Source organism: Balaenoptera physalus (genome assembly GCF_965194825.1).
Source record: "Balaenoptera physalus genome assembly, chromosome: 19".
Classification (NCBI taxonomy): domain Eukaryota; kingdom Metazoa; phylum Chordata; class Mammalia; order Artiodactyla; family Balaenopteridae; genus Balaenoptera; species Balaenoptera physalus.
Window position 1 is genome coordinate 54,888,708 of NC_138900.1, and position 27,113 is coordinate 54,915,820.

The following is a 27,113-nucleotide window of genomic DNA, read 5'->3' on the forward strand; positions in this document are numbered from 1 at the left end:
CCCCAAAGACGTGACGCGCCAACGAGGGGGGCCTCGCGGGGCCGGAAGCGAGGAATGGGGACTAAGATGGCAGACGTCGATTCCAGTCAGAAGTTGTTAGGGGTGCCTCCGCCGCCTGACGGCGTGGGAGGAGGCAGCTGTTCGGGTATCTCCACTGAGCTCATTCGCTCCCTGACCGAGCTGCAGGAGCTGGAAGCTGTGTATCAACGGCTCTGCGGCGAGGAGGTTGGGGGCTGCGCTTCTTTTTCCAGGAGGATGCAGGGGCAGTGTGGCCTTAGGAGCCGTCAGTCTTGGGAAATTCAGGCTGTGGGAAGGTCTCTTCTTGCCAAGGAAACAAAAAAGCACCTACTCGAGAAGCAAGCGTGTAGTTGAGTGTAGTTGGGGCGACCTGACTTCTCTGTTTACTCGGTCTGATGCCCCCAAGCATGTTTTCCTGTCATCTAGGCGATCTGCCGCCACTCCCCCGTTGATTTCCCTGGCCCTTAATCTCTAGGTTTCTCCGCCAGAGTCAAGTTAGGCTTGAGGGTATACGGCGGCTCGCTTGCTTTTCAAAATAAGAGGAAAGGCTCTCTTGCAACGGCTTAGCAATTTTAAAAATTATGAAATGCTTTTACCCCATTATCTCATTTAAGCGAGAAATCATTGCAAATAACCTTGAAGCGTTTTAAGATTTCCTCCTGTGGGGAATGAATTTGGGGGTGTAATTTTAGTGTTTCAGTTAAATACAGGGCTTTATAGAAGCTTGAGATTTTAAGACTCAGGCACAACTGTCTAATCTTGGACAAGTCACTTAATCTCTTGTACCCCTGCATGGTGTCAAATGAGGGGTGTGGGCTATATTCTGTCTAAGATTCATTCCTTGCAGCCTGCTTCACTTTTCCGTGCGACTTGATGATGTCAATACAATTTTGAATGCCACTTGGGTTCCTTGCCAGTCAGAAGAAAGATCTAAACTCTAATCTAAAAGTTTAGTAGCTGTTCCCTAAACCAAACTTTTATTAAGGTTGAGTACAAAAAGCAATTTCAGACTGGAGCAGAGGTGGTCATTGATATCTTGAGAATTTTCAAATATAATATTAACTTATACCAACTCTAGCAGTTTCTAATACGTTTTTCAGCAAGATGTGCTTTATAAAGTTCAGTACTAAGCTTGCATTCAATGAATGGGGGGAAAAATTAAGTCAGTCTCACAAACAGAACAAACAATATTAGTTTTGTATTTGTATTTGATGACTGTCAAGGGCATGTTTTCCTCTGGATCCTACTGGACTATTTTAATAGAAACATATAGCTAATACTAATGGCTTTTGTTGAGCCATACACAACATGCTATGTTAAGCACTTTATATGTGTTATCTTGTTTGGCTCACACAACAGTCGTATGGGGTATATATTACTGTCCCTATTTTACAGATGAAGAAACTCAAGCATAAGGTTACATTAGTTAAGGTAGTGCAGTAAATGACTTGGTTGAGAGAGAATTATATTTATCGCTTCTGGCTACTGACTATACACTAGAAGAGACTTTTTATAACTGCCACTTTAGAAGTTTCATTTGTTTATTTGAGCCTTTATATTTTAAATGCCTTCCTGTGTGAGGCACTATGCTAATGAAATTGAATAAAAGTTTATGTTCTCCCTTCGTTGTGTTCATCTCCTAGATGGAATAAGATACACATAAGGTAACAATTATTATGTAATATGGTAAGTGCAAAAATGAAGTATTGTTTGTTAAAGTCCTAGGGGAGCTTAGTGAGAGGAAAGAAGACGTTTGAAATGGGATTTACCCTTCAGCTAAGTGGTTGGATTAGATAACTCTTAAGGTTCCTTCTGATCATCCTAATGACAGGTTGTTTCTCTGTGTTTCAGAAAGTGGTGGAGAGAGAGCTGGATGCTCTTTTAGAGCAGCAAAACACCATTGAAAGTAAAATGGTCACTCTCCACCGGATGGGGTGAGTCTTCATCTCAGCAAGACCTATTATTAATTCCATTAGGGTCCACTGGATAAGTTATTATTTTTCCTAACTTTCTGTTATACAATGCAAGTTGAGTTTGAATTGAAAAGGAGCATTATCTCCAGGTAAAGTGTTTACCTAAGGGTATAGTTAAGCTGTTCTCAAAGTGTCCTTGGACCAGCAAGTATCAACATTTGGAAACTTGTTAGAAATGCAAATTTTGGGACCTCACCCCGAACCTATTATACCAGAAACTCTGGGGGTGGGGCCCTAGAATCTCTAGCTTAATGTGCATACCAAGTGGTTCTGACATATGGCTCAAGTTTGAGAACCCTTGTTTTTACAGATTTTGTATATTTTCTAGTCATAAAAATTGCTTTTTGATTTCATCATCCTCTTAGATTGTTGGTTAGTGCATTTTATGCTCACTTAACAATTGGGAAAATCTAAATAGGTTCTTTGGCAGTACCTATTTAGGGGTGTCTTTAGTAGTTATTGAAATTAATTTATTATTAAGTATAGGTCTGAGTTTTCACTAAAACACTCTTGAGAAAAAGCTGTGAATAGAATGAACAGAGCTAATAGTTGTAGGGAGGTACAAAAGAGGTAGAAGATGTAGTCTCCATCTGCAAAAAAATTTTTCCATCTCTTCTACTGTCTACCCCTATGGATATGTGTGCTGACAATGTGTGTCTTCAGTCCCAACCTGCAGTTGATTGAAGGAGATGCAAAACAGCTAGCTGGAATGATCACCTTTACCTGCAACCTAGCTGAGAATGTGTCCAGCAAAGTCCGTCAGCTTGACCTGGCCAAGGTAATCCTGTTGAGCTTTTGATATTTGAGTTAGTAGAGGGCAGTAGAGAAGCTACCACGTTAGAAATTAGAGTAGCACCATCCAATAGAAACCTAACGCAAGATACCAAAACCAGACAAAGGTCTCACAAAAAAACTCCAGACCAATAGCTGTTATGGATATAGGCATACAAATTCTCAAAAACACTAGCAAATCAAATCCAGCAACGTATATAAAAAAAAAGACTATACTGTGACCAAGTGGGATTTATCCCAGGCGTGCAAGGTTGGTTTAGCCTCTGAAAATGAATGAATGTAACATACCATATCAATAGAATAAAGGACAAAAACCATATGGTCAGGCTTCCCTGGTGGCGCAGAGGTTAAGAATCCGCCTGCCAATGCAGGGGACACAGGTTCGAGCCCTAGTCCAGGAAGATCCCACATGCCGCGGAGCAACTAAGCCCACGCGCCACAACTACTGAGCCCGCGTGCCTAGAGCCCATGCCCCGTAACAAGAGAAGCCACTGCAATAAGAAGCCCGTGCACCACAAGGAAGAGTAACCCCTGCTCACCTCAAGAAGAGAAAAGCCCGTGCGCAGCAACAAACACCCAGTGCAGCCAAAAATAAAAATAGGTAAAATTAAAAAAAAAAAAACCACATGATCATCTCATAGACTCAAAAAAAGTATTTGACAAAATCCAGCACCCCTTTTGATAAAAATACTCAACAGACTTGGAATAGAAGAGACTTCCTCAACCTGATAAAGGGCATCTATGAAAATCCCACAGCTAATATACTTACTGGTGAAAGACTAGGTGCTTTCCCCCAAGTTCAGGAACAAAGCAAGGATGTTAGCTCTTGCTGCTTCTCTTCAATATTGTACTGGAGGTTCTAGCCAGGGCAGTTAGGTAAGAAAATGAAATAAAAGTCATTCAGATTGGAAAAGAAATCTAATATGAACCCCACATGTGATTTAAAATTTCCCAGTGACCGTTTTTAAAAAGCAAAGCAGAAATGGGTGAATATAATTTTAACAATTTAAAAATAACATTTGTTTAACCCATTATATCGGAAATTACTATGAAAAGGTATCAGTGAGATAGTTTACCTTATTTTGTGCTAAGTCTTTGAAATCCAATGTTTATTTTACTCATATACATCTTCATTTGGACTGGTCACATTTCTTGTCTTTTTTTTTTTTTAAGATACAGTTTATTGCCACGTTTATACCTCTTTTTTTTTAAAGTTTTTATTTTTATTTTATTTTTTTTGGCCGTGCCGCACGGCTTGTGGGATCTTAGTTCCCAACCAGGAACTAAACCTGGGCCACGGCAGTGAAAGCGCCAAATCCTAACCACTAGACCACCAGGAAATTCCCCATGGACTAGTCACATTTCAAGCACTCATTAGCCGCCGGTGGTTCGTAGCTGCTGTATTGAACACAAGCACAGGATCTGGGTTCTTGAACAAGTCAGTCCCAGCCTCAGGTTGCCCCTGTGAAATAGCATAACTCTTCCCTATCTATTTGTTCAGATTCTGCCAAAATAATTTACCATGAAACATTATAGCCACACAGCTACCAACTCACATATTAAAGTTTTCTTAAATGTTCTTCTTTAAAACAAAAATACTGGACTTCCCTTGTGGTGCAGTGGTTAAGAATCCGCCTGGCAATGCAGGGGACGCGGGTTCGAGCCCTGGTCCAGGAGGATCCCACATGTCGCAGAGCAACTTAAGCCTGTGCACCACAACTACTGAACCTGCGCTCTAGACCCCGCGAGCCACAACTACTGAAGCCTGCGCGCCTAGAGCCCGTGCTCTGCAACAAGAGAAGCCACCACAATGAGAAGCCTGCGCACCGCAACGAAGAGTAGCCCCTGCTCGCTGCAACCAGAGAAAGCCCACACACAGCAACAAAGACCTAACGAAGCCAAAAATAAATTAAATTAAATTAAATTAAATTTTAAAAAAAAGGAATCCACCTGCCAATGCAGGGGACACGGGTTCAACCACTGGTCTGGGAAGATCCCACAGGCCGCAGAGCAACTAAGCCCGTGTGCCACAACTACTGAGCCTACGCTCTAGAGCCCGTGAGCCACAGCTACTGAGCCCATGTGCCACAACTACTGAGCCCGCGCTCTAGACCCTGTGAGCCCTAGAGCCACCCCCCACCCCCCGCTCGGTGCAACTAGAGAAAGCCTGCATGCAGCAACAAAGACCCAACGCAGCCAAAAAAAAAAAAAAAAAAAGAAACACTGTAACAACATTGTAAATCAACTATACTCCAATAAAAATTTTAAAAAAAGAATGAGATACTGATAAAGACAATATATAAAAAGTAAATAAATAAAGCAAAAATACTTTCCATGTATTTTGCATATTTTACTACTTGGTTTACAATATCATGTTCCCAAAATGTCAAATACATTTTGATCATGTTATAAATTTAACAGTATAAGCCAAATATAAATATGGATTATCCCCCTTCCTGCTTCCATTAAAATAAATGATCTGGTCAATCAAATAAATAAAATTGTGTGATACCCATCAGTAGTATTGACCATCGTCAACAAGTTTTGTGAGTGGTAGTGGTGGTGCTTTTTAGTTTACCAGTGAAAACTGAAAAGGACCTCTGGTTAATCACATTCAGCTCCTGAAACTCTACCTTCTGGAGAGAGATTTTTGAAAGAATAGGACATTGTTTCTAACCACCAGGTCTTTTTGCAGAATCGCCTCTATCAGGCCATTCAGAGAGCTGATGACATCTTGGACCTGAAGTTCTGCATGGATGGAGTTCAGACTGCTTTGAGAAATGAAGATTATGAGCAGGCTGCAGCCCACATTCATCGCTACTTGTGCTTGGACAAGTCAGTCATCGAGCTCAGCCGACAGGGCAAAGAAGGTTGGCATCCCAAACTGTTGATTTGTAGTTTAGTTACAAGCATCTGTAATCTAGTTTAAACATCTGTAATTTCTAGTTTAGGTACAAGCATCTGTAATCTGAACTAGGCAGTCTCAACCAGCAAAAGGACATCTGTTAGGAAATTTCCTTGTCTGGTACTAGACCCTATGTAGGTCCTAGACCATCACGAGGCAGAGGCTGTTATTCCTACTTTACGGAAAAGAAAACTGAATCCAGATCTACTGTTCCTCTGACCCGTGGGTTCTTTACACTTGACCATGTTGCCTGCTTATAAAATTAAAATTAGGGACTTCCCTGGTGGTCCAGCGGATAAGACTGCATGCTCCCAATACAGGGGGCCCGGGGTTGATCCCTGGTCAGGGAACTAGATCCCGCATGCCACAACTAAAAGATCCTGCGTGCCACAACAAAGATCCCACATGCCGCAACTAAGACCCAGTGCAGCCAAATAAATAAATATATATATTTTTTAATTTAAAATTAAATTTTTAGCTTGGTATTCTGGGCCTTCCATGATCTCAACCCACTCTGTCTTTCTAGCCTTATTTCATGCCATTCACTCATGCATCCATCCATTGTGCACACACTTATTGAGCTCCTCTGTATACCAGGATATGTACTCTCTGCAATACTCAGCAAATACTCTGCATCCTTCTGTTTCTAATCCTTTGCTCATTTCATTCCCCTTGCCTGGAATGTATGTTCCCCTGCTCAGGTATCAAAATCCTGCCCGTCTTTGAGAGATGGAATATCATCTCTAGGAAGCCTTTTCTGATTACTTCAACCAGAAATGTGACTGGGCACCTTTCTTATGACACTTATCGTACACTGAATTTTATTACAGTTATTTGCACACAAATCTTATTTCTTTCAGTTGATTGTAACTTCTCTGACGATAGGATCATGGCTGATTCATCTCTTAGTCATCCATACTGTTAGTACAGCATCTGACCCTAAGTGCTCAATACATATTTTTGGAATGTGCAGACCAGGTGGCATATACCTGACATAGTACCATTCTTTACCTTAATTCTCATTTTCTCCCCATTGTGCAGGCAGCATGATTGATGCCAACCTGAAATTGCTGCAGGAAGCTGAGCAGCGTCTCAAAGCCATTGTCACAGAGAAGTTTGCCATTGCCACTAAGGAAGGGGATCTGCCCCAGGTGGAGCGCTTCTTCAAGATCTTCCCACTGCTGGGTTTGCATGAGGAGGGACTAAGCAAGTTCTCAGAATACCTTTGCAAGCAGGTATGGCTTCTGATTGCTTGGCAGGATAATGTACAGTTCTCCACCTGCAGATTGGGGCACTGGATGGATACATTTTCTGTGGATACTTTTTTACCTCTGGATTTGACTCCCCTTTTCTGCTGTATCCTGGCAGGACTGGATGCATACATTCATTCAGCACTTACCTATTACCAGTCTACTGTGTACCAGGCATGGCCTGGACATCTGCTGCTGTACATTTATTTCCAACAGACCAAGTGAAAGTATAGGAAAATTAAAATGCAGATTCTCTGACAAGTTGAATCACCCTTTCCAAGCTGTCAACCAGGGACTGGCTTCTTTTAAGAGCATTCAGAGAAGTTGGTTAGTGGTTTTAAGACTTCATACAGGCTTGAGTCTCAAAATAAGACTTGGTGGTGAGGGGGGAACCCAGGCTTACGTCTCAAAAATTGAGGTGAAGCAGGTGAGGTCACTTAAGATTAAAACTGAAAAAGAAACAGGCTTCAGTTAGTCTCAGCTCGCCTCCGCCCAGCCCAACCTTAGATGGAGAGAAGCAAACATCAGTAGGCATATGTGCACAGGGTTGTTGTTATTTTTTAACTATATGTCACAGTGCATCCTGTCCCCACCCCCTCAATTCTGTATAATGGAACATTATTTTGCCATTAAGAAAAATGAGACAGTTCCATATGTGCTGACACATTTTACTCTCTAACATGTGGTTGGTTAAGTTAAATAACAGTATGCTATCATTCATGTTTAAAATGAAGGGAGTGGCAGTAAAAATGTATGCTTATATAAACATAGGATATTTTTGGAGTGGTTAACAGTGGTCGCCTCTCAAGAGGAGACTTAGGAGACCAAGAGACATAGGTAAGATGAAGAACTACTTTTCGCCAGACACTCCTTTGTTTCTTTTGAATGTTTAAGTATGTTTTACCCATTCTAAAAATTAATTAACTAAAAATAAAATATAACTGCTTTATGGGACTTTTTCTTTTTAAATTTATTTAGTTTTGGCTACATTGGGTCTTCATTGCTGCACACGGGCTTTCTCTAGTTGTGGCGAGTGGGAGCTACTCTTCATTGCGCTGCGCGGGCTTCTCATTGTGGTGGCTTCTTTTGCTGCAGAGCATGGGCTCTAGGCGCGCAGGCTTCAGTAGTTGTGACACGTGGGCTCAGTAGTTATGGCTCATGGGCTCTAGAGCGCAGGCTCAGTAGTTGTGGCGCAAGGGCCTAGTTGCTCTGCGGCATGTGGGATCTTCCCGGACCAGGGATCGAACCTGTGTCCCCTGCACTGGCAGGCGGATTCTTAACCACTGCACCACCAGGGAAGTCCCTATGGTACTCTTTTATCAGTTTTTTTTTTTTTTTTTTTTTTTAAATCAGTACTTTGCCATCTGAAACCTGGAAATGGTTTCTACTGTTGATCCCTTAAAAATCCCTTCCAAGTACCCAGATTCCTTCCCCTGCTCAACGAAGCACCATTAATAATAATGATAACTTTGAGTTATACTTTGAAACAATTATTGAAACTTGGGACTCTCTCCCCAGTTTAATGACTGTAGATGTTATCAAAGAAAAGGAAAGCTTTATTTATACCTCTGAATGGAAGAAGAGTTAACAACTGTGTTAAGTTCTTTGTCTTCCCTGAGGCCTGGACAACCCAGAGCCCCCAAGGGATGTTCCTGTGTGCTGTCTAGGCTTTCAAGCATCAAGGGAAAAAGAAAGCCAATGGGAGGTCTTTTTGGAAAACTGAAACTAGCCTTTGGTCTAAGAAATATATGTGGGGACTTCCCCGGGTGGCGCAGTGGTTAAGTATCCGCCTGCCAATGCAGGGAACACGGGTTCCATCCCTGGTCTGGGAAGATCCCACATGCCGCGGAGCAACTAAGCCCATGTGCCACAACTACTGAGCCTGCGCTCTAGAGCCCACGAGCCACAACTACTGAAGCCCACGTGCTCTAAAACCTGTGCGCCACAACTACTGAGCCTGCGTGCTGCAACTACTGAAGCCCATGCACCTAGAGCCCATGCTCCACAAGAGAAGCCACCGCAATGAGAAGCCCGGACAACGCAACAGAGTAGCCCCCACTCGCCACAACTAGAAAAAGCCTGCACATAGCAGCAAAGACCCAACGCAGCCAAAAATAAAATTAAAAAAAAAAAAGTTGAAAAAATAACTTTAACATTCTCTTCTTGTGCGTATATGTACGTATATATGTTCAAAACAGAAATATGAGCAGTTAACCTTTAAAAAAAAAAAAGAAATGTGTGAATTTTCTACTTTTTCAGGTGGCCAGTAAAGCTGAGGAGAATCTACTGTTGGTTCTAGGGACAGACATGAGTGATCGAAGAGCTGCTGTCATCTTTGCAGATACACTCACTCTTCTGTTTGAAGGCAAGCCCCTTTTTCCACTCTCGGGAGACTGGAGACACTTATAACACCTGCATCACTAGCTTTTCTTCTTGCTAGCCTGATGCCTTTAATTTAATCCTATGGTTTGCTATGTGTTGACTTATTGGAGAATTAACTTCCCAATTCAGTACCTGATTAGCAAAGATTAGTTAGCGTCTCTCAGATGTTTTGATTCTCCCTAGTCCTCGAGACCCAAACTCTAAGAGTGAATTTAACCCCAAAATAAATGACTGGGAAGAGTGATGCTTATTTCCAAAGATGCTCCTGTAGAAACTATTAGTATAATTTATCAAATGCCTGCTGGTTTACTAAGCACTGTGCATATTTAACAGACAGATTTGCTTAGCAACTCCTGGCACTGACGAGTACAATTTGTGTTCATTTCGGGAAGTTAAACAGCCAAAAAGGGTTGAGTTAGACCCCAGGTCAGTCCTGGATGGAAGAAAGGAGTTTATCTTGTGGGAAGAATATTTGGAATACAACTCTCTCACTTTTTCCCTTCTAGGGATTGCCCGAATTGTAGAGACCCATCAACCAATAGTGGAAACCTATTATGGCCCAGGGAGACTTTATACCCTGATAAAATATCTGCAGGTGGAATGTGACGGACAGGTGGAGAAGGTGGTAGACAAGTTCATCAAGCAGAGGGACTACCACCAGCAGGTGAGCAGGGGAGGCTTATAGGTGGTTTAGTAGCAGCATTAGCGTGCAACACTGAATAGAGTCAATTAGGGAGGGGAGTGAAAAAAGGTGCAGCTAGGAGAAAAATGGCAAATGCAGACTGGCCTGCATTGTGCCCCTCACCAGCTTACTTTGGACTTGAGGTGTTGTCAAGTTAATGATGGCCTCAGTACACTACTAAGAAGGAAATAGAAAGGGCTTCCTAAAAGGAACACAACAGAAACGTTAGACCACTTCTCTATCACAGAATGTACAACAGTGCCTTCTAGTGATTTAATGGAATTTTACTTCTTAAGGTCCTATTCAGTGTTAAGTAATTTGTCTCAAATTTCTCCTTCATTCCTTAAGTGCTAAAGGTAGCATTTGCTTTTTTAGAACTTTGTTTCTCCATTCCTTTGAGCAGATAAAGTAAGAGTAGGACTTAGAAATAGGAGTAGCCCCATACAATTTTATTTCTAGAACTCTGGGAGACTCTAGACACTAGTCCATTGGAACACCACTAGCATCACTTTTTTTTTTTTTTTAAACATCTTTATTGAAGTATAATTGCTACACAATGGTGTGTTAGTTTCTGCTTTATAACAAAGTGAATCAGTTATACATATACATATGTTCCCATATCTCTTCCCTCTTGCATCTCCTTCCCTCCCACCCTCCCCATCCCACCCCTCTAGGTGGTCACAAAGCACCGAGCTGATCTCCCTGTAGCATCACTTTTAAGTGCGATAACAGAGGTGAATGTTAGCATTATAAATCAAAAGTAAATCTTTGGCTCCTCATCCTGAGAGCCTACTTTTGGCTTGTCTGTTAAACAAACTAAACCTAAACATACTTATGCCAGAAGTTAGGAGTGACCAGTGAGGGGCAGATAGAAGGAGGGAGGGGAAGAGCATTCTCATTTCTGTGGTATATTGCAGTTCCGGCATGTCCAGAACAACTTGATGAGAAACTCTACATCAGAAAAAATAGAACCAAGGTAATAATGCTCTTTTCTTCAGCCCATAGGAGTTTGAATTGGTAATCAAGTATTGTTCAGAGACTGCTCTCTTACAATGTGGTTTATGTTTTAAAAATACTTTATCTATGACTCTTTTTTTAAATGGAATATAGCATGCAAACAAAAGCATATGTATAACATATTTGTGTTTTGTAAAGAATACTAGATCATTACCAATACTTTTGAACTCCCCAAAGTGACTCTCCTCCCCCAAAAGTAACTACTATCCTAAAATTTTTAACTTTTACTTTTTTCTAATAAAAGTGACATATGCTTATTAAAAGAAATGCTAAACATAAAAGTGTATTCATTCAATCAGTAAATTTTTACTCTATACATATTACGTGTCACGCACTGGTCCTTGGTACTGGGGATATGTCAGAAAGCAAAGTGAGCAAAACAGACATAATTCTTTCTTTGTGGCATTTATGGTCTATAAAGTAGACAATAATAGCTAACATGTATATAGTGTGTACTATCTGCCAGACATTGTTCTAAACACTTAACCAATATTAAATCATTTAATCTAGGGTTTCTCAGCTTCCATACTATTGCCATTTTGGCTGGGTAATTTCTTTGTTGTGGAGAACTAGCTGTGCATTATAAAATGTTTAGCAGCATCCCTGGCCTCAACCCACTAGACGCTGGTAGCGTGATACCACCAGACACTGCCGAATGTACCCCGGGAGGTAAAGTCACCCCCAGTTAAGATCACTGATTTAATCCATAAACACTTTTTACAGATGAGGAAACTGAAGCCTGGAGAGGTTAAGTGGCTTGCCCAAGGTCGTTCAACTAGAAAGTGGCAGAGCCAGGAATAGAATCCAAGCAGTCTGAGTCTAGAGTTGGTGCTGTTAACCATTACAACATACTGAGCATAGAGTACAGGGAAGCATGTAATAAAGGGATGTAACCTCAGCTGATGAAGTTCAAGAAAAAAATCCTGAGGAAATGACCTTAGATCTGAGACTTAAGAGTAAATAGGGGGACCCCCTGGTGGCGCAGTGGTTAAGACTCCGTGCTCCCAATGCAGAGGGCAGGGGTTCCATCCCTGGTTGGGGAACTAAGATACCCCATGCCGCGCGGCACGGAAAGAGTAAATAGGAATAAGAGGTGAAATGGGTAACACATGCCGCGCGGCATGGAAAGAGTAAATAGAAATAAGAGGTGAAATGTGTAACACGTAGAGCAGGGAAAGCATGTGCAGAGACCCTGTGTATTTGAAAAACCCAAAGAAGGCCAGTATAGCTGAAGTGCAGAGAGTTGGCAAGAGCCTGCTATGAGATGAACCTGGTGAGGTTGTTAGAGTCAGGCCATTCAGTGTCTTGTATCCTAAGAGCTATGGAAATCATGTGATTACGGTATGACCAGATTTATGTTTTGAAAAGATCTCTTGGACTTCAGTGTGGAAAATGAGTAAATTTTTTCTATAATGTGAGGTAGGGGATCAACTTCATTCTTGGTAATGTGGATATTTGTTATCCCAGCACAATTGTTGAAAAGACTACTCTTTCTTCTTTGAATTGTCTTAGCATTCTGGTTGGAAATCTGTTGACCAAAAACGTCAAGATTTCTGGACTGTTAGTTAATCTGTATGTCTGTTCTTATGCCAGTAAAACCACACTGTCTTGTTTGCTGTAGCTTTGTAGTAAGTTTTAAAATTGGAAAGTGTGAGTCCTCCAAGTCCTTACTTTTCCAAGATTGTTTTGGCTATTCATCTGGATAGATGAATGGGTGTGAGACACAGTTTAAGGGTGGACCCTAAAAAATCCCAGCACAGCTACATGAGGGCTTAGGGAGGTGTGATTTCTTTCACATGAACCATAGATAATTTTTACTAATAGATAATTTTAAACCACTAACAAAAATACATCTCCCAATCTCTAATTTAGCCCTGGCAGGATTTTAGTGGGTGAAGAGTTCAGGTGAAACATGTAAATGGGCTATGTGGTTGACAGCTGTCTCTGACTATAATGGGACCAGCAGAGCCAGGAGGTCCATCGGGCAGAGCTGACCCTTCTGGGCCCAGGGGGAAGGGGAGTTTGGGACTATGTTTGCCCTGTAGCTCTTATATCTGAAGGAATCCAGTGTCCTGCTTATTTTTTCTGCTCCATGTGTCTCAGGGAACTGGATCCTATCCTGACTGAGGTCACCCTGATGAATGCCCGCAGTGAGCTGTACTTACGCTTCCTCAGGAAAAGAATCAGCTCAGATTTTGAGGTGGGGGACTCCATGGCCTCAGAAGAAGTAAAACAAGGTAAAGGCATTTCCCATGTTCTCTGGGATGGGTTGGGGTATAGTTGGCTCTGTTTTGTAATACTTAAGTCACAGATCTTTTAATAAGGAAATAATTGGGGCTTATTAGTCTGTGGGAGGTCTGTGGACAAATTGACTCCCAGGAGGAAATCTAGACTTACCAGATTTTAGAATTGGACTGGCTCTTTGAGGCCATCTAATCATTTTACAGATGAGGAAAGCTAAAGGCAAGAGTGGTTCAATGATTTTCCTCTGCTCTTTTCCCCACACTATGCTTCCTCAACAGCTCAGATTTAGGGATTGGTGTTTAAGTAGGTGATATGTGCACAAGATAGATAGGTAGATAGATAGAACAAAAAAATATACATAATTTCAGGAGGGAACTTAAAGGAGTGATAGAAATATTCTAAAACTGGATTGTGGCTATTGTTACAAAACTCTATAGAATTACTAAAAAAAAAAATCATTGAATTGTACATGTACAGTGGGTGAATTTTATGGTATATAAATTATACCTCAATGTAGTATTGAGGTATAATATTGAGAAAAGAATATGTAGTATAAAGAGTATACAAAAAGAGTACATGGTATAAAGAAAGCCTTTCACTCCCTCCCTCAGTCTCCCAGTTCCTCCAGTCGCAATTTTTGAAGGGATAAATATGTTGAATAAAAGGGTGTGCCATAGTCCTATTTCATGGACAAATTGACTCTCCACGTTTTGAAGAAGACCATTTAATTCCTGCTGGTTGAGTATAGGCAGGATTCCCTGAACTGGAGACCTGAAACTGACCCAACATCTGTGGCATTCTGCATGGCTTGTATCAATAATACACGGCAAGGGAATTATTTATATGACCCAGGTGGTTTTTTCTTTTTTTTTTTTGCCACGCTGCGTGGCTTGCGGGATCTTAGTTCCTCAACCAGGGATGGAACCCATGCCCCCTGAAGTGGAGGCACGGAGTCCTAACCACTGGATCACCAGGGAATTCCCTGAATTGGTGTTTAAAGGAGGATACACGCTCATTTAGAGTTTGGTGCTTATTGCTGTTATAATAATAACCATGTGTGTTCAGAGTTGCACTGTTTATTACAGAAGCCACAAGCCATTTAATTAAAATTAAATAAAATTAAAAATTCAGTTCCTCAATCATATTAAGCACATTTCAAGTACTTAATAGTGGTACTGTATTAGACAACAGATATAGAACATTTCCGTCATCACAGAAAATTCTGTTGGATAGCACTGGTTAGAGAATGAAATGGTCTGTACCCAATATATTTTGGTCTTTGGCTTTGGAAGCTTACATCTTTTGAGTCTTACCAGTTAATTCTAAGGAAATAATGGAAAAGAAGTAAAAACTTCTTTGTACAATAACATTAACTAAAATCTCCAATTACTATGATTTCCAATTATCTCTAATAATGGCAAAATGTTTGGAAATAACCCAGGTGTCTAAAAACAGACCATCTACATGATAAGATATCACACAGCCATTAAAAAATAAGTAAGCTAAAAAGAAGAAAAACTAAGCTATGTAGAAACATAGAAATATTTGTGATATAATTTTTAAGCAGAATACAAAATTTTATTGGTACTGTGATTATAACCATGTAAATCATGTACAGATTTGGAACAGAGACTAGAAAGGGACCTGAAAAAAATGATCTATTTCCCTTGGGGAAGAAGAGTGAGTATTCCTTTCTTGGCTATCTCCTAGAGCACCAGAAGTCCCTGGACAAACTCCTCAATAACTGCCTGCTGAGCTGCACCATGCAGGAGCTAATTGGTCTATATATTACCATGGAGGAATACTTCATGAGGGAGACTGTCAACAAGGTAGGAGAGAGGACACATCCCTGGGAATTGGGGCTTCCTGTCCAAGAAGCCAGGCTGAAGGGAATGGCCGAGGCATGTCATAGTTCTTGGTCCTGCTTTGAGAATACCCTGCGTGCAGACTGAGTGTACCTGCTTTGAATAGTTAGAGGGCATCTTTGTAGTGATCAGGCTCTTTGTGGACCCAACTGGGACTTCTTTCCCAAGGATCACAAAAGAACACCTCAGCTCCTCAGGGAACCTACCTGTTCCCTGCCTCCCTGGAGGTATGTGGGGGAGGAGCCTTGGGAAAGAAGGGCCTTGCCTGGTGTCTTACAACCTACGTAACAGATGTTCCCAAGGCAAACGCCCGAAATACTTAATTTCCTAACGTGGTGATCAGTAGGGAAGTGAGCTATTTTGGCAAGGAAGAACCACACCAAGCTGTGACCAGAATAAGCTATGTTGGGAAAAACATGGACAAGGTACAGAAAAGGGAGCAGAGCCAGGGCCTGTTCCAGAAGCATCTAGAACCGTGACATACAGAACTGGGGCCCTCATTGGGTGCTTTGCCTTTTGTGTAGGCTGTGGCTCTGGACACCTATGAGAAGGGCCAGCTGACATCCAGCATGGTGGATGATGTCTTCTACATTGTTAAGAAGTGCATTGGGCGGGCTCTGTCTAGCTCCAGCATCGACTGTCTCTGTGCCATGATCAACCTCGCCACCACAGAGCTGGAGTCTGACTTCAGGTACAGTTAACACTCTTTCTGCTTTCTAGGAGGCAAAAAGGTCCTAGTCGTGGTTGCTTCCTGAGGCCCATTTTGTTTCTTCCTTTTTTTCCTTATGATTGTAGTTCAGTTCTATACAGGATATAAGCTCCCATCCGTAGCACAACATCCTTGACTCCAGGCAGTTGTACAGCAACCAGATATGTTATAGGCCAAATCTGTGTTCCCTGGACTGGATTGGAGGAGTTATTGGCCCTCAGACCTAGGAAAGAGACCAGGCAGCTCAGATGAGGGCAGTAGTTGTAATATTAACAATGATAGTTACCACTGCTACAGACCAGGCACTGTGCTAACTTCCTGCTCCTGTTCGGTCCTAATAGCGACCCTATGAGGTAGGAACCATTAGCTGTCTTTTGTAAATGCGGAAAAGGCTCAAGGAGATCACACATCTCATAAATGGTAGAATATGGAGTAGAGTGTGACATTCAAAACCTATTCTCTCAACTCTGACACGGTACTGCCTTTCACTAAGCTGTACTGCCTTCTCTTGAGTTTTCTGGAGCTCAGTGGTGGTAAGTGAAAGCCTCATAGGGAGTAAAGAGTTGGCCAGTCTCCTCTGTATTCTTTCATATCAGTGCCTTTGAGAGGGTGTTGGCCTCTCATACCCTGGCTGCTCAGCGTCTCCTATGGTGATCTCAAGGATTGGTTATTCCCTGGAAAGAGCAACTTATGCTTCTGGGTCAGGATAGTGAGCCCTTTGGTGCTGCTGAACTGGAGGCCAGGTTGAGTGCTGTCAATTCTCATATGCCAATCTGCCCCCCAGGGACGTTCTGTGTAACAAGCTGCGGATGGGCTTCCCAGCCACCACCTTTCAGGACATCCAGCGTGGGGTGACAAGTGCCGTGAACATCATGCACAGCAGCCTCCAGCAGGGCAAATTTGACACTAAAGGCATCGAGAGCACTGACGAGGCCAAGCTGTCCTTCCTGGTAGGTAGCCCCACAGGTTGGGAGCTGCTCAATTTATCTCAAGGGGTTGAACTGTGACCTCTAAGCCACAGTATAACAAGCCTTCAACTGGAGGCTTTTCCTCCAGTGTCTATATACAAGGAAAACTCCTCCTTTAAGGAAAGCTCGTCCTAGAAGGTTGTGAAACCATTTCTTACCCAGGGACCTATTTCAGAGCAGCCCGAACCAGGACATGCACTGTTCCCTGCCTGGAAGGCTAGGCGCCTCAGCTCTCCCCAGCGCTTATTCCCAAGAGCACTACCCAGCTGTTGAGGGGTTCCACTGAGTTTCAAGCTTGGATTACATCTGTGCCAGGCCCCCAGACTACTTCCCTGAGGACATCCCACAACATGGGTTGGGGCTGACCCGTTAGGCCTACCAAACTGCTTTTCTAGCGCACTTCTCAGGCTCTCAGCTTCCTCAGAAAGGTGACCTTCTTACAGTCCTGCTACACAGAACGGCAGTCTTACCATTGTGTGACAGCTGGGGAAGGAGAAGCGTGGAAGGATGAAGGGATTTATACAGGGTAACAACCAATTTGTGATGAGCCAGAAAGAATGCAGATGAGCCCTGGGCCTGTGATCAGGCGTTTCTGGCACATGGTGTCTTTTCACGTGTGGGTACAGCGCCGTCAGAAGTCATTCTGCTCCACCCCCACGCTGGCCAGGTTCTGAGTATGCTTGGCTCCTGGGGTTCAGAGACCTGACGGAAGCATCCAATAGCAGAGCTCTCATTCAACAGTCCACAGATGGGGTCTCTGAACACCTGGGGGTAGGATGAAAAAATGTATACACGTTTTTTTTCCGGAAGCAAGGTCCTTAACTTTTATCATTCTTAAAGGGGCCTATAACACCAAAAGAGTTAAGATGTTGCTTTCAGAGACAGAAGCCTAAACATGCTAATATCTACCTTGCCCCTATGCAGGGGAGCCCACAGTAACTAGTCCTCAGACAGATCCAATGAAGTCTATTTTGGAAACCTTACTTTCTCCTTGTCATTGAAAATATCTTCCCTGAGCATGGGTTCTGTCTTTTTAGGATGTCATAGTTGTTGCCAAGAAAGAGGATGAACTCCAAGAAACCATTGTCTCTGAAATATGGTACCTTTGGAAAACTTTGCCAAAATTTCTGGCAACCAGCTTCATATGCTCATGAACTGACTTAAATTTTTCGTTTTGTTTGCATTGTGTTTCATTTTTTATAGAACTTATTTTCATTCTTTGATTTCTCTGCTCAGAAATGACTCCTTGCTACCTACCACATCAAAACTAGACATCTTTGCCTGACGGTTTGCTGAAGGCCTCCAGAATCTGATCCATCCTGTCACTCTAGTCCTATTTTCCATCCCTTGGCTCCACAAGTCCCCAGTAGGCTGGCTGCTGTGTGTTCACACATTCGCTGCTCCCATTCAGACAGCTTCATTGTTTGAGGGCCCAGAAAATAAGGCCAACAAGAAAAGGTGATGCTAAATGCTTGGTGACAGTTTTCTGGTTTTCCTGATACCAAGTACTTAAAATGTCATCACTCCCACTGGAGGACCTATTTCTTATGTCACCTTGATTCATTTGGCTGTCAAGATGAATTCCCTAACAGTGCTGATGTATCATTCACCATGAGCTAGGGATAAGCCCAGTGAATCCATGCTTACAAGGACTGTCAGTACAAGGAAACTTTGACATCAAAGTTTTTGGTGTTTGAAATCAATACCATTTGAACTCAAATCCATTTTTCCCTCATGACAGATTTTACTTATGCCCTCAAATGCCTTGGAAACATTTATGTTGTGGCCTTCATCCTTGAGCTGTCATGACAGTGCAGTTATTTCTCTGGAAGCTTGTGATGTTAGCAGCCTTGTGCTGTGGCATGCTAATGAAAGACCTCAAGTCTCATCCATCCACCATGCAAGTGGTCTTAGCACCATTGTCAGCAGCGTAATCTTGCAGTATTAGCTGCAGGACACTGACAAGGGCAGTATTTTTGTGGAAGACAGGAGGGACATCCTAATCTCAATCCCTGGGCTTCTAGGATTCTTCTTTCACCCTGAAATCCTGAAGTTTCTGACTCATCTCTTGAAATACTAGCCCCTCTCTACCTCACCTCGGCCTTCCTGGTCATGGCACCAGCACACCAGTTCAAAGGCAATGTGATCTTCTCAAACTCTAATTTCTCCCACACAAGGCCTCTAAATTAGTATTCCCAAACCAGAGCTGTGCTCGTGTGGCATTCACCCGCTTTAAATAATCGTCAGTGCCACTCCATTGTCCACAGGACACCGTAGCACCCAATTCCCAGTCGGACTTCACCCATCTCTGCAGCTCCACCTCTTGCCATTTCCCTGCACATGTCTGTGCACTGACTCTCCTGGTCCCCAAATACCTTTTTGGATTTTATGCCACTCTGCATTTGCTTATGTTATCCTTTCTCCAGAAGACAGTCATTCACTCATTCATTCATTCAACAAATATTTATTGAGAAACTTCTATATATCAGGCACTGTTCTAGGTTTTTGAGCTGCACTGCCCAGTATGGTGTGGCTATTTAAATTTAACTTTAAACTAAAAATCCAGCTCCTGAGTTGCACCAGCCACATTTCAAGTGCTCGGTAGCAACACATGGCTATTGCTACCGTACTGGACAGTTCAGATTTAGAATACTGCCATCATCAAGAAAGTTCTCTTGGACGGTGCTATGCTAGAGATACAGCTGTAGAGAAGACAGACTAGATCCCTGCCTCCTGGAGCTCCCATTCTAGTGGGAAAGGGAAACAAGAAACAAACAAGACAATATCAGATAATCCTAAGTACCATTAAGGTAATATCAAACAGGACACTGGACTAGAGGAGGCCGATGGGGGTGGAGAAATGTACTCACCCTCCTCTCCTCTCAGAACTATGTTCCAGCCTTTTAAGTTCCACTCAGTTACCTACTCTACCATGGAGTTTCCTAGAATGCTTCAGACCAAAACATTGTGTCTTTCCTCTAAATGACCATAGCAGTTTTTACCTTAATTGTCACTTTTGTCACATGCTTTTTATGATTGGTGTTTCTGCACCAAGCTCATAAGGCTGTTGAGTTATGAAGGAAGGAGCCCTTGGCCTAGAGTGGGGAGACCTAAATTCTAATCCTGGCTCTAATCCTGTCACTCTTTGAATTGCTGTCCTCCTACCCTGCTTTATTTTTCCTCATGGCATTTATCACTACCTGACACTTATTTATTGACTTCCCTTCTGGAATGTAAACTCTGCGAGGGGATGGATTTTGTCTGTTAACTGCTTTCTTCCCAGTACCTAGAACAGTGCCTGGCACATAGTGGGCACCTTAAATATTTGCTGAATCAAAAGTTGACTGACCTTGGTGAATTATTTCACCTTCTTAGGAGTCATGTTTCCACCTGTGAGCTGGCTTGATAATACAGTTGACTCTTGAACAACACAGGTTTGAACTGCACAGGTCCACTTACACGTGGATTTTTTTCAATGGTAAATACTACAGTACTACACAATTCACAGTTGGTTGAATCTACAGATGCAGATACGGAGGGCCAACTCTAAGTTATATGCTGATTTTCGACTGCATTCCTAACTCCTGCGTTGTTCAAGGGTCAACTATACTTGTTTTGCAGAAGGTATTCAACAGAGCCAAAGAACTAATGATGAGAAAATGCCTCATAGGTGGCAGGCTCTCAGGAAGCATTTCTTTAATCAGTGTCAGCCGTTGCATCACTGACCTGGGCTTGGAGGTTTGGAGCCCAAGGACTTCTCCGAGACTTGCATGCCTAAACATGGAACAAAAAGACTTGAAACCTTGGGTCACTACCTCTGAGGTCAGATGGCTTTGCTGCCTTTGTGTCAAGCCCAGGAGAAAGGGCGAGCCTGGTTCACCATTCTGCCCACTGAGACCTGAGCCCCCTGCCTGATGACACTGGTGTGGGTGGTCCTTAGCGCCCCCCCGCGAGGCTCAGGAGTGCAGCTGTCAGCCAGTCTGGCCTTGGAGTGGGTACAAATAATAGTGAGCAGGAAGTTACATTCTTCTGTCCTTGTCTCCCAGGTGACCCTGAACAACGTGGAAGTCTGCAGTGAAAACATCTCCACTTTGAAGAAGACACTGGAGGTACAGGGGAAATTGCCTATCAGCTTTCAGTGGCTGTAGCCTCCCCAGGCCTCCTTTTGAGAGTGAGCCCTGTGCACTCCTCCTAGTGGGGGCTATGGCATTCCCTGGCATTGAGCCAGCTCTTCTTCAGAGCATTTGAGGGGATTCATTAGTGAATGACGTGGTAGCAGGACATCTCTGAACTATGGGAAGAGCTCTGACCCATGAGTTAGGAGATCAGAATTCAAATTAGCTCTTCCAGCACATACTTGGCATGTGACCTTGGACAAACCCCTTAACTCCCTGAGCTTCAGTTCTCTCATCTATGAAACAAGATACAGATCTCCATGGTGCCCTGCTTTGGGTTTGTTGGGTGGCCTGATAAAAAAACAGGATTGAAAGCACTTTATAAAAGTGATAAAGCTCTCTATAAATTTTGAGATTAAGATGATATGGGGGGAATTCCTGGCGGTCCAGTGAGTGGTTAGGGCTCCATGCTGTCACTGCTGAGGGCACAGGTTCAATCCCTGGTCGAAGAACTAAGATCCCGCGAGCTGCGTGGCGTGACCGAAAAAAAAAAAAAAGATGATACAGGGTTCACTTAACCCTGTACAGAGCCAGTTGCTGTTGTCATTTTTTAAAGGAAGGCCATATAACAGTGGAAGTTGCTTGGGCTTGGAAGTCACATACCCCTGAGTTCAAGTCCCCACTTGACCACTGACCAGTTGTGTGGCCTGAAGCAAGTTCTCTAACCTCCCTGAGCCTCAGTTTCCTCTTTTGTATACAGGGGTAATGCTCTCTGCCCCACAGGTTTGTTGTGAGAACTGAACGAGCATATAAAGCACCTGGTACATGAGCGGCATGCAGCGGTAGTTAATGATCGTATTAGTAGTTATACATAACATCATGGAGTAATCACTTTGTTAAGTATTAGAAAACGAAGAGCCCAGCTCTCCACCACTCCCCAACTCTGCCTCTGGGAGAAGAGGGAAGCCAGGGTCCTGCCTCCCCAGCGGGCACTCATACCAGGGCACTCCTAACAGCTCCCCTAGAGCTTGGCTACAGAAGCGTGGGGCTCAGTGCCGAGGCTGGTGCTGAGTGTTGGCTTTAGGGTTGGGCGGACTGAGGAGGCCGGGAGCCAGCACATGAGAAGAGGGCCTAATTGCTGACGGGGTTCCTGAAGGAGGCCCGGAGAGAGCAGTCAGGTGGGAGTTTACAGTGTAAACTGGACCAGATTAGGAATTCACCCCCAAAAAGGCCTTAAAATGGAATAAAATAAGAGCAATATTCACAGACTACCAGCAGCGTAGTGTCTCTCACGTTACAAGTGTTCAACAAGGTCGTTGTCGTCATTGTTTTTAAGTCATGGCACGTTAGATTGTATTCCAGACTTTTTCCTTAACGTTAATTAGTCTGTTGGATTTTGAAGTAAATTTTTGGGAAATCTTAGGAATTCAGAACTGAGCCAGCAGAATTAGCCAAGTGAATGAAAAGAAGGATAACGAAGAGCTGAAAAAACAATTCCCATAAATCGCGCCCCCCCCTTAGATTTGCATTTCACATGAATTCTTTCTCAACCCCGTCAGCAGTCCTTTGAGATAGGCAGGTCAGGTGGTGTGACGTCCATTTAACAGATGAGGTTAAAAGGCTAGTTAAAGATAGTAAGTATTGGAGCTGCCACGGGGACCAAGGACCTCTCCCTGCTGGATCAGTCCCTTTGCAGCTCTTCCTCACAGCTGCTCCTACTGTAGCCAAAATGGCACCAACTGTTAGGAGGCTATAGGAAATGCAGGCAGCTCCTGCCAATCCAAAGCAGCTCCCCCTGTGGCATTCTCTACAGCTAGACCTTAGTGTGGGATTAGGAACAGGTGCTCTGGAGCCATAATTCCCAGCTTGAATCCCAGCTTTACGACTTACTGCTGTGTGGCTTTAGGCAAGTTATTAATTTCTCTGCGCCTTAGTTTCCTCATCTATACAGTAGGGATAATAATAGTGCCTACTCCTTAAGAAAGGTACTTTAATTAATAAAAGTAAAATGCTTAAAACTGGGCCTGGCACACAGTAGGCACTTAAATCTTACCTATGGTCATAACAATATCCCCTGGGCAGCCAGACCAAATTATTTACAAAGCAGATCCTATTACAGTAGCTAGTGTCTCCTTAGTGCCTACTACATTCCAAGCACTGGGCTAAGCACTTTGTGCATCATCTCATCCAACTCTCACAACCACCATGGGAGCAGGAATGTGTTCCCACTTTATGGCCAAGGAAATTAAAGCTCAGAAGCTTTAAATCACTTGACCAAGGTCGCTCAACTAATACATGGCTGAGCCAGGATTTGAAGCCAGGAATGCCTGACTCTAAAGGTGTGAAAAACTTCTGATATTTGTGTTTCTTACTCACACCCCCTGACCCCAATACCCTCATATTACAAAGAGGGAAGTGGGAGCCAAATGACTAGCCACAGGATCAAATCCAGCTTTCCTGAGACCCAGCCAGGGTTCTTGCCTCGGATTGACCAGAGCTGCTCCCAGAGAAGGCTGGAACAGGAGAAATGGCTGGTTTCATGTTGGCCTCTTCGCCCTCCTCACACGCCCATGGCCCAGGCATGCTCAGAAGCCTGATGACTGGGTGTTCTCCCCTAGAGTGACTGCACCAAGCTGTTCAACCAGGGCATTGGAGGGGAGCAGGCCCAGGCCAAGTTTGACAGCTGCCTTTCTGACTTGGTTGCCGTGTCCAACAAATTCCGAGACCTCTTGCAGGTAAGCCCCAGGTTCAACCGCTGCCTGAATCCTGGGCCTGTGTCTCGCTCTGAGAATATTGTCACTGGCTTATCATGGGCTTCGTGCATATAAGGAAACGGGAGGGGGGAAGAGGAGGCATGAGGGGGCAGAGTGCAAGCCACTGAACTTGTGCGAGTCCCTTGAAGACGAAAGGTTTTTCAGCAGTGCGGCTGTCACGTTGACAAGCTGGCATTCTGGTCCTCTAGAATCTCCACAGTGCCAGGAGCCCTCAGAAGGGTCCTCAGAGGAAATTGAACCATGTGGGTACTGAGATCTGCTTGGCCTTAGCCGAAGGTGCTGCTTAGTACCAGGCACTCAGAAATCTCTTCTTTCTAGAGTTTAACAGACCAACCCCATGGTCTCATCTCTGGCCTGGACCTGAATCAGAATATATCTGGAAAGGAACAGGTTGTTCCTGGCGTCTTTGATTAGCATTATTTCTGTGAGACTTCAGACAGGGCCTGCAGAAAAGCCTCATGGCTGGAAGGATGCCCTGATAGTCAAAGGATGGGTGGAGCAGGAGAAAGGGAAGGGATGGAGGCACGTGCCTTCTGTGTCTGATGCGTCTCTGCCTTGTCCTACAGGAAGGGCTGATGGAGCTAAACAGCACAGCCATCAAGCCACAGGTGCAGCCTTGGATCAACACCTTTCTCTCTGTTTCCCACAACATCGAGGAGGTCAGCCTGACCACGGACGGCCACCAAGCCCAGGATTACCCCTCATTCCCCAGCCCACAGCTGGAGCGCAGTGGAGCTGTCTGAACAGACTAGACCTTACATATTTCTCAGGCCCACTTCCCTCATGCTCAAAGGCTAGGTTCCTCCCAGAAACAGGTGGTTCCTCCCAGAAACAGGTTGTTCCTGCAGTCAGAGGGCTCCGAAAGACATCTAAAGGGAGTTTGCCTTGACCTGACGCATTCTCATTTATTGAGGCTCTTTTTGCCCCGCATCTTATAGACTTGGAACCTTCCTCCCTCCCTCCCTCCCTCTCTGCCCCCCTCCCTCTCTGCCCCCCTCCCTCTCTGCCCCCCTCCCTCTCCCCCCCTACCTCTCTCTCTCCCCCTCCCTCTCTCTCTCCCCCCTCCCTCTCTCTCTCCCCCCTCCCCCTCCCCCTCCCCCTCCCCCTCCCCCTCCCCCTCCCTCCCTTCCCCTCCGCCTCCCTCCCTCCCTCCCTCTCTCCCTCCCTCCCTCCCTCTCTCCCTCTCTCCCTCCCTGCATTGGATCTTCATTGCTGCGCGCACGCTTTCTCTAGTTGCAGTGAGCAGGGGCTACTCTTCGTTGCGGTGCATGGGCTCTAGGCGCACAGGCTTCAGTAGCTGTGGCACGCGGGCTCAGTAGTTGTGGCTCGCGGGCTCTAGAGCACAGGCTCAGCAGTTGTGGCGCACGGGCTTAGTTGCTCTGCAGCATGTGGGATCTTCCCAGACCAGGGCTCCAACCCGTGTCTCCAGCATTGGCAGGTGGATTCTTAACCACTGCACCACCAGGGAAGCCCCTCTAGCCTAATCTTTTCATTCCTGTATAACATGAGATACAAGAGGGAATAAACTGCCAGGAGCTTTACCATATTGCTTGGGCCACTGCTGCAGCCCAGGGCCGTTTGCTGGTCAGAAGTGTGATGCAGAAACAGCAGCAGTTTCTGCCAGCCTGATTTTAAGCTGATTTTAGGCTGGATGAGTCATAAGCTACAAGGGTGGGGGTGAATGGTCCTTCTTGGAGACGCCCCTGGTGACCCACCTTGCTTCCTGATAATAGGAAGAATTCAATGACTATGAGGCCAACGACCCTTGGGTACAACAGTTCATCCTTAATCTGGAGCAGCAAATGTCAGAGTTCAAGGTGAGCAGGGGCTCTCGGGACCAGCCTATAGAATTACCCACCTCTGCCCCAGTCAGCAGCCTGAGGCTTCTCATCACACTCTTGCTGGGAACCCAGGAAGCTCTTCCAAGCCCCAGGCCATAGAGATACTCCCACAGGAGAAAGACTCCTGGGAGGCAGAGGGGTGAGATGGGACTCCCGCTGATGCCTAACCTGTTTGCAGGCCAGCCTGTCTCCAGTCATCTACGACAGCCTGACCAGCCTCATGACCAGCCTTGTCGCAGTTGAGTTGGAGAAAGTGGTGCTGAAGTCCACCTTCAACCGGGTAATGTCAAGGGAGCACAGGCCTGCCGCTCTGTTGCTTTCCCTCTAAGGAAGACAAGTCCGTCCCCTCTGTCTGCTACCCCCAGGCCCTGCATATCTAGGCTCAGTCCTGCCCTGAGGCAGTGGGGCCAGCTGAGGCACCATCTGAGGCCCAGCTGGCCTTGCAGCCCAGCACTGAGCGAAATTGGGGGCCAGTTCTGCTTGGCCAGAGGGCCAGGCCTTAAACAGTGACTGGGCTCATGTTCCCTTGCAGCTGGGCGGTCTGCAGTTTGACAAGGAACTGAGGTCACTCATTGCGTACCTCACCACAGTGACCACCTGGACCATCCGAGACAAGTTTGCCCGGCTCTCCCAGATGGCCACAATCCTCAATCTGGAGCGGGTATGTAGGGCTCCCTTGGCCTAGCCAGGTAAAGGTGACTGGGAAGAGAGGCAGAGACAAAATTTGAATCCCTGCCACTCCCTCAAAACCAAGTCTCCACCAGCAACCCAGCCCTGCAGGCCACCGTCTTCCTGGGCACCCCTGCTCTGCCTCTGGTGGATCCCAAGGCCTTCTCTCAAGATAGCCCCTCCTTGCTGACTCGTCTCTGTTCTTCCCCGTAGGTGACCGAGATCCTAGATTACTGGGGCGCCAACTCTGGCCCATTGACGTGGCGCCTCACTCCTGCTGAAGTACGCCAGGTGCTGGCTCTGCGCATAGACTTCCGCAGCGAGGACATCAAGAGGCTGCGCCTGTAGCTGCCAGGGTGACCCCACCTGGCCCATCACGCTTTGGGGCCCATTCCTTAAGTGGCCACAGCCCAGACTGTTCCACTGCTGGCAGCAGGGAAACAAGGCCCTGACGCAGTCCACTGTCTGTTCTCAGACCTGTCAGGGTGCTTTGGGGGACAGTCTCTCCCCACCAAGTGAGGTAGGTCCCCCTTGGCTCCTAATTAGGTGGGGAAGCCAGGGCAGGCCAGTCTCCTGCATGGGTGGTCATTCTCTCGTCCTTGGACACTGCAGCAAATGGGCTGCCTCCCTGCCAGTCTTAAAGGACTTGGGTTTATCTAGGGACCTAAGGAATTAGGTTTATTCCGAGGAGAAGCTATGATGTTTATGATCACCCTAAATAAAGATACTCCTTGAAGAGATGCCAGTGGCTGTTTCCAGGAAGGGCTGGATGCTACAGAGCGACAGGTCCATCAGTTGCACTGAAATGTGAAGGCAAAAGCCTAAATCCTCAGCCTCCTCCCACACCCAGAGAGGCACATGGCCACCACCAGGACCCACATGGTAACAGGTGCCTCATCCAATCCCAGA

General features: G+C 44.9%; 1 protein-coding gene across 2 annotated transcripts; it reads left to right on the forward strand.

Annotated features, from left to right (window-relative positions):
* The first annotated feature begins 28 nt into the window (after nucleotides 1-28).
* Nucleotides 29-26,944, forward strand: COG4 (component of oligomeric golgi complex 4). Of its 2 annotated transcripts, XM_082439024.1 has the most exons (19): nucleotides 29-225; nucleotides 1,870-1,952; nucleotides 2,655-2,769; nucleotides 5,479-5,653; nucleotides 6,730-6,923; nucleotides 9,198-9,303; nucleotides 9,827-9,984; nucleotides 10,920-10,978; nucleotides 13,123-13,256; nucleotides 14,974-15,092; nucleotides 15,653-15,819; nucleotides 16,622-16,787; nucleotides 20,852-20,914; nucleotides 23,539-23,655; nucleotides 24,261-24,353; nucleotides 25,428-25,511; nucleotides 25,714-25,815; nucleotides 26,068-26,196; nucleotides 26,418-26,944. In XM_082439024.1, the coding sequence occupies exons 1-19, from the start codon at nucleotides 55-57 to the stop codon at nucleotides 26,550-26,552; spliced, it is 2,370 nt and encodes a 789-aa protein (XP_082295150.1). In that variant the 5' UTR covers nucleotides 29-54; the 3' UTR covers nucleotides 26,553-26,944. The 2 variants fall into 2 exon arrangements, with proteins under 2 accessions (XP_082295150.1, XP_082295151.1); XM_082439025.1 differs by lacking the exons at nucleotides 23,539-23,655; nucleotides 24,261-24,353.
* The last annotated feature ends 169 nt before the right edge of the window (nucleotides 26,945-27,113 follow it).

What these genes read in the sequence shown, in the direction of transcription:
- COG4 (XM_082439024.1), top strand. Translation starts at nt 55, where the DNA reads ATGGGGACTAAGATGGCAGACGTCGATTCCAGTCAGAAGTTGTTAGGG. An exon ending in AACGGCTCTGCGGCGAGGAG is followed by an intron (nt 226 to 1,869) that starts GTTGGGGGCTGC and finishes TCTGTGTTTCAG; the next exon opens with AAAGTGGTGGAGAGAGAGCT. An exon ending in TTTCCCACAACATCGAGGAG is followed by an intron (nt 24,354 to 25,427) that starts GTCAGCCTGACC and finishes TCCTGATAATAG; the next exon opens with GAAGAATTCAATGACTATGA.